Source organism: Chrysemys picta, chromosome 1, assembly GCF_011386835.1.
Source record: "Chrysemys picta bellii isolate R12L10 chromosome 1, ASM1138683v2, whole genome shotgun sequence".
Classification (NCBI taxonomy): domain Eukaryota; kingdom Metazoa; phylum Chordata; order Testudines; family Emydidae; genus Chrysemys; species Chrysemys picta.
In genome coordinates, this window is record NC_088791.1 from 194878766 (window position 1) to 194884952 (window position 6187).

The 6187-nt window shown below is 42.1% G+C and overlaps 1 protein-coding gene across 4 annotated transcripts in view; it reads right to left on the bottom strand.

Annotated features, from left to right (window-relative positions):
• KCNJ6 (potassium inwardly rectifying channel subfamily J member 6) overlaps nt 1-5791 on the bottom strand; it is a 244588-nt gene extending 238797 nt beyond the window's left edge. The window contains exon 1 of one of the 4 annotated variants that reach the window (XR_010600215.1): nt 5358-5597. Coding sequence is in view for 1 of the 4 variants with exons in the window: in XM_005304427.4 (XP_005304484.1) it covers nt 5358-5381 (24 nt within the window). In the remaining 3 variants the exon portion in view is untranslated. Of the gene's footprint in view, nt 1-5357 lie in introns of all 4 variants that reach the window. The other 3 variants (XM_005304428.4, XM_005304427.4, XM_065590631.1) reach the window with 3 other exon arrangements.
• Between the last annotated feature and the right edge of the window lie 396 nt (nt 5792-6187).

Genomic DNA, 6187 nt, shown 5'->3' on the forward strand with positions numbered 1-6187 from the left:
AATAGGCTCACAGAAATTATACAAAAAATTCTTCTCCTGACTAAAAGGTAGAGTTGTGGACTTTGCTGTTGATATCATATTTATTTCAATGATCTTTCTTTTCTTCTTATATTGCTTTATATATGGTAAAGTTAGTTTGTTGGACTGCCGTGTTAGAATGTTGGCTTGAGTAAAAAAATTAAGAATCTAAAATCTTGTAAGTGATCTTATTAGATGTACTATAAATACCTTTCTTTTTAAAATGCTTTTCATGTTTTTGCCTGAAGGTGCAACAATATTTGTAGGCTTGGCAGAATTCAATTTTTTTTTTAAATAATTTCAGTGGATAATTTCAGTGTTTATTTCAAAGCATTTTTGACAGCTTTCAATTTAAGTTTTCACAGTTGCACAAAAGTATAGGCTATGCATTTTAATTTTTTAAATCCATTTTAAAATTTTCATAATTGCAGAAAATTTTGGGAAGTCGGACAATGGGGAAAGGGGTACAGACAATAATTATTTAATGACAGTAGATATTGAGTTTCAAAAAGATAAAGCTTTGTAACTGTTAAAATACAAATTGTCAACTTCATATCAAAATATACAAAATAAATATCCTTAAATCAAACTCTAATAAGTTCTCAAGCAGCATTTTTCTTAATTTGCCTATCTGTAAATTTTTATTATTATTGATTATGCTATTTTGGTTTGTGTATACAGTGAAATAGATGTTTAATAAGAGGAAAAAATGGTCAGTTTTCAGAATGGAGAGAGGTAAATAGTGGTGTCCCTCAGGGGTCTGTACTGGGACCAGTACTGTTCAACATATTCATAAATTATCTGGGAAATGGGGTAAACAGTGAGGTGTCAAAATTTGCAGATGATACAGAACACTCAAGATAGTTAAGTCCAAACCAAACTGCAAAGAGTTACAAAGGGATCTCACAAAACTGGGTGACTGGGCAACAAAATGGCAGATGAAAGTCAATGTTGATAAATACAAAATAAAACACATTGGAAAACATAATCCCAATTATACATATAAAATGATTGGGTCTAGAAAGAGATCTTGGAGTCATTGTGGATAGGTCTCTGAAAACATCCACTCAATGTGCAGTGGCAATCAAAAAGCTAACAGAATGTTGGGAATTATTAGGAAAGGGATAGATAATAAGACAGAAAATATCATATTGCCTCTATATAAATCCATGGTACGCCCAATTCTTGAATAGTGCTTGCAGATCTGGTCACCCCATCTCAAAAAAGATATATTGGAATTGGAAAAGACAGAGAAAAAGGCAACAAAAATGAGTAGGGGTATGGAACAGCTTTGGTATGAGGAGAGATTAATAAAACTGAGACTTTTCAGCTTGGAAAAGAGACAACTAAGAGGGGATATGATAGATGTCTATAAAATCATGACTGGTGTGGAGAAAGTAAATAAGGAAATGTTATTTACTCCTTCTTATAACACAGGAACTAGTGGTCACCAAATGAAAGTAATAGGCAGCAGGTTTAAAGCAAACAAAGGGAAACATTTCTTATGCAATGCACAGTCAGCCTGTGGCACTCTTTGTCAGAGGATGTTGTGAAGACCAAGACTATAACACGGTTTAAAAAAGAATTAGATAAGTTGATGGAGGATAAGTCCATCAATGGCTATTAGCTAGGATGGGCAGGGATGCAAAACCATGCTCAGAAGTGTCCCTAGCCTCTGTTTGCCAGAAGCTGGGAATGGGCAACAGGGGATGGATCACTTGATGATCACCCGTTCTGTTCGTTCCCTCTGGGGCACCTGGCACTGGCCACTGTTGGAAGACAGGATAATGGGCTAGAGGGACCATTGGTCTGACCCATTATGGCCGTTCTTATGTTCTTAACATTTACTGATAAAAATCTAATCCTTCCAAGAATATTTGCAGCTGTTTTATCTTTCTTTAATTTACTTACTCTCTATCCTGTATTTTTGGAGTTGCAAGTACTCAGTCCCTTCCAGCTTCATGTCACTAGCTTGCTACCCCTGTCAAGAACTGGTATTTTGGCAACTTTAAATCAAACATTTGAAGAGATTATATCTAGACTTCCAGGCTGTGATTCTTCATAAACAACTGCATTGGTGCACCCTTGGCACAGAGTCCCACTGACTTCAGTGGGGTTCCATAGGGACACAGGGGCCCATCCATACAGTTATCTTTGCAAGCACAGGGTAAGCTTATGATCGGTTTGAAACAGGTAATTTATTGCAAAGTGAGCTGTGTGGATAAACTGCTTAATTACATAGATAAAGTATACCCTCAAGAGTGGAGGTATCTGGACACTGAATCTGTAATTCTACATATAAAACTATAGTATCTACGGTTTATTGCCTCACAGGACTATGGAAATATTAAACAAATCTTGTTTGCCTAATGGAAAAAAAGAGCATATGGACACAGGGAACAGCACAAAGGTGATTAATCCAACTATATCGACCCTGAATGAACAGTATTCGTTTTGCTGTAATTTTTTCTAGAGTATATTTCTTTCATAATGCTAAGTAATAATTATATACATGTACTAGTAGTTTGGTAAGCTTTTTAATAACTTGTGTAGGAGAACTGTGCAAATAATGTACACCTGATTAGTATATTTGAAGACTATACCCAGTTTGCTGTTGGTGAACTGTCAAATAAAAGTCAATTATTAAGTATGCTTATTATTACTTTACATTATTTGCCAGATACTGATGATAATTATTGATCAGGAGCTGATTTGCAAGCACTTCATTGTAACTATTTGATATTCAAAATTCAAGCTGTGTCATCGGTCACCTAGGTCACATGGTGTGCTTCGGCTCCCTTATTGGATGTTGTAGCTCTTAGAAATAATTTCCCAAAATGAATGTTTATGGAAGCAAATTTAAAATTCACTTTTCTGCGAATTCTCACCCAATGTTCACTTAAAATATGCTTTTTCTGTTCCTTCCAGTAAACTTATTAGCACTGCTAGAGAACAATCCTAGGAGGCGACTACAAAAGGGTCATGGGAACACAGCTAAGTCAAATTCATTTAAGACCCTGGAATGAGTATTTGCAGGATTTTTACAGGAACATTTTTCACTCATCAGGAACATTCAGGCTTCTTATAGGTGTTTATTAGCACTCGACAAAGTACTTATGCAACTTATAAAAAATATCGCTTTAGTATTGTCTTTGCAAAACTACAATTAGCAGAGACCTGCAAATTTTTAATGGACAGTTTATCTAAACGTTGCCATTTTAGCTTGAAAACAATCACAGGTGGAGTTTAGTGAATCGTTTTCTTTTGTATTCGTCTGTTTCTAACAATACACGGGACTGCTCCAAAGCCATTGAAGTCAGTTGCAGTCTGCACTTACGGGGGTCAGAGTCCAGTTGCCTTCTTCCCATCTTTATGGGTAAGTAAGGAACTTTTGTCGTGCTCAATATAATTTTATTTCAGGCTTTTCAACCTCTTTTCATGTGCCAGGATCCAGTGCACCGACTGACCTCTCTTTCTCTCTGATTAGCTGAGTTCCACATTTATTTCAAGCAGTCATTGAGATAGTGATTGGCATTAAAACTGTCTCTCTTACTCTTGTCTCGCTCACTAGACTCATCACAGACCCCTGTATTTATAGCCCTGACCTAGGTGCTGAAACAGCGTCTCGGCTGCTGTTCTGGGTCCTGAAAAGTTGGAGTGATAAACCAACGCGCATGAAGCGACTGACTGATTTGCACGCATAGACTCCATTTAAACCGGAAAAGTCTCTCTTACTGCCCGACCCGTAGCGTTTTCTAGCTACTGGGGCAGTTTCAGTTCAGTTCTCCTCTCGACTCCCAATAGCTACTCTGATGCACCTCCAGGAGTGAAATGGATGATTTCCAGGCTGTGTAACCCCACGTAATGCTACGAAGAACAGGTGTCCCCCAGTTTTCCAGGAGCATCGAAATCTGTTTAACATTGCGATCGAGGGAGATTTTGGAAGCAGGGATCGCAGCAGCTGAACTTTCTTCTAGGGCAGACATATGGAGCTAGTCTTACCTCAAGCGTCGTGTCCCCGCTCCCCACCTCTGAAACGTGTTTCCTGATACCAGGGTCTCTAATTCCGGGCCGCTGAACAGACTTGTGGCTGTGTTTTCAGCGGAAGCAAATCGCATGCAAGCTCGGAGCTTTGCCTACAGTCCCAGTGAGTGAGGGGTGTAGTTCCGAGCCAGCTGCGACACCTCTGACAGGCATCTGCAGTATTTCCCCCTGATACCAGGAAAGTTTTGTCCCGCAATTTCTGTGAGACTGGAGCTGATTTCCCCCCCTCCCCCCAGGTCGCCATGGTGATACCGAGCTCCCGCTCCCTCGGATCAAGACAAAATGGGCATCACTTGGTTAGCAGCGCCCTGCTAGCAACTATTCCTCTACTGCAGCCGCTCCTGGGCAGGTCTGCGGACCGCTCTCACCGCCCGGCCGAGAGACTCCGGAAGGCAACAGTGTGACCCTACGTCACAATGCCACGCTTCCCCAGAGCCCCTCGGACCTTCTCCCCGTGCAGCCATCGCTCCATTCCCCAGGAGAGCCAATCTCCCCAGCCCCGCGCTCCCATGTGTTGCTGCGGCTGGGTACCGCTCTCCCAAGGCACCCCACGGACAGTGAGAGACATGCCTTTGCACCCAGCCAGCGGGCTCCATGGGCTGGAAACATGGAACTAAGTAGCCCTTGCCGCTAAATAACTGATTCGATCATCTCCGATACTATCAGCTCAGCTCTCCCTGCGTACAGCCCAGAACGGTCCTAGTCACATCTAGCGAACGAAGCCTTAAAAGTAAGAGCAAACATGGAACTCAATGACACACAAAAGTCTCCTTTTCACTGAGCAGCGATCTGGCTGAAATGGCACCAACTTCCAGGGATCTCCGCGTTACACGGCGTTTACTGCTTAAATATCACACCACACCTCGGGCTGCATCTCACCAAAACCACTAATGAGCGGGGTTCCCTCTCCCGAAAGCAGAAGCCCAAGCTTCACATGACTAGGACAATTGATTTCCTTAACTGCCAAAGGAAAACATTGCATGCAACGTCTGACAGCTGGTGCCTCCAGCCTTAGAAAGAGAGGCTGAACCAATCTTTAAAACCACAATTTGCTGGATCTTTCTGAATCCAGTGAGTGTTTTTCCCCCTCTCTGCGAGTTTCCAGTTGCTAATGAAAGACATATGAAATTGATCTCCCTTCTGTTATGTAACTGCCTTCTCTCCGGTCTTTCTGTACTTGGGGGTGACATTTCTCCTAGAGTAGGGAATTCAGGGACAAAAGAAAACGGCAAGAATTGGATTTCTTGCGGGAATGGACAATAGCTTGTTTCCCTTTAGCAACTCCGCCGTCTTACCTGTTTGTGGCAGGTTGTTTTCATTCAATCATGATTTTCTTTTTTGGAATGGAGCAGGATGTTGTTGGCTGATTGTTCACTCAATGATGGATTAAAAAAAAATAAGATGATGCTCAGTTTTACCTCGACCCTAAGCTGCTCTCTCGCGCCTCCATCCTCCCCGCTGCTCGCCCACCTCTTGATCCAGTTTGGCTTCCCCACATACACAGCCAGGTGCCGTATTCAAGTCCAATTCGCTCTGTGTTGCTAGGACAGAGTTAAATGAGACCTGGAGGAGATCAGACAGCAGGGGGGGTAAGACCCGGGCGGAATAAAAAAGCACAGGCAGAGAGAAAAGTGTTGGACCACGCAGGGAAACGTCATGAAATCGGCAGATTCAATGAATTCTACTCAATTTCAGGCGAGTGGCTGCTGTGCTCTCCAGTCAGAGCTGTAACAAACAAGGCAGAGGAAATAAAACTGTGCGCAGTGCCATCTGCTGGAGCAATGCTGCAGCACAAAGCAGGCGGGGGTAGGGGGTGGGTGGGTTTTAGGGGTTGCTTGCTTGCTTTCCTACCTTCTGACAGAGCAGGGAGACCAATGGAAAGTTTACTATCTATATAGAGCTTTGCAAAGCCAGCCTGGTCCCTTTCCTGCAGTATTTCTCATTGGGAGAGAAGAAAACTAGTATTCATCCTGGACAGGGAGGACTGGCCTGGGACTCTTTATTTGCAGCTGAACTTGAGAAGGAATGAAGAGGTGCTGGGAGGGAGAGAGAGCATTTGTATTGCTTTACTTTGGCCTAAGGAAATGGAAATATACAAAATAGAAAAAGGGAAGGAAGAAGGAGG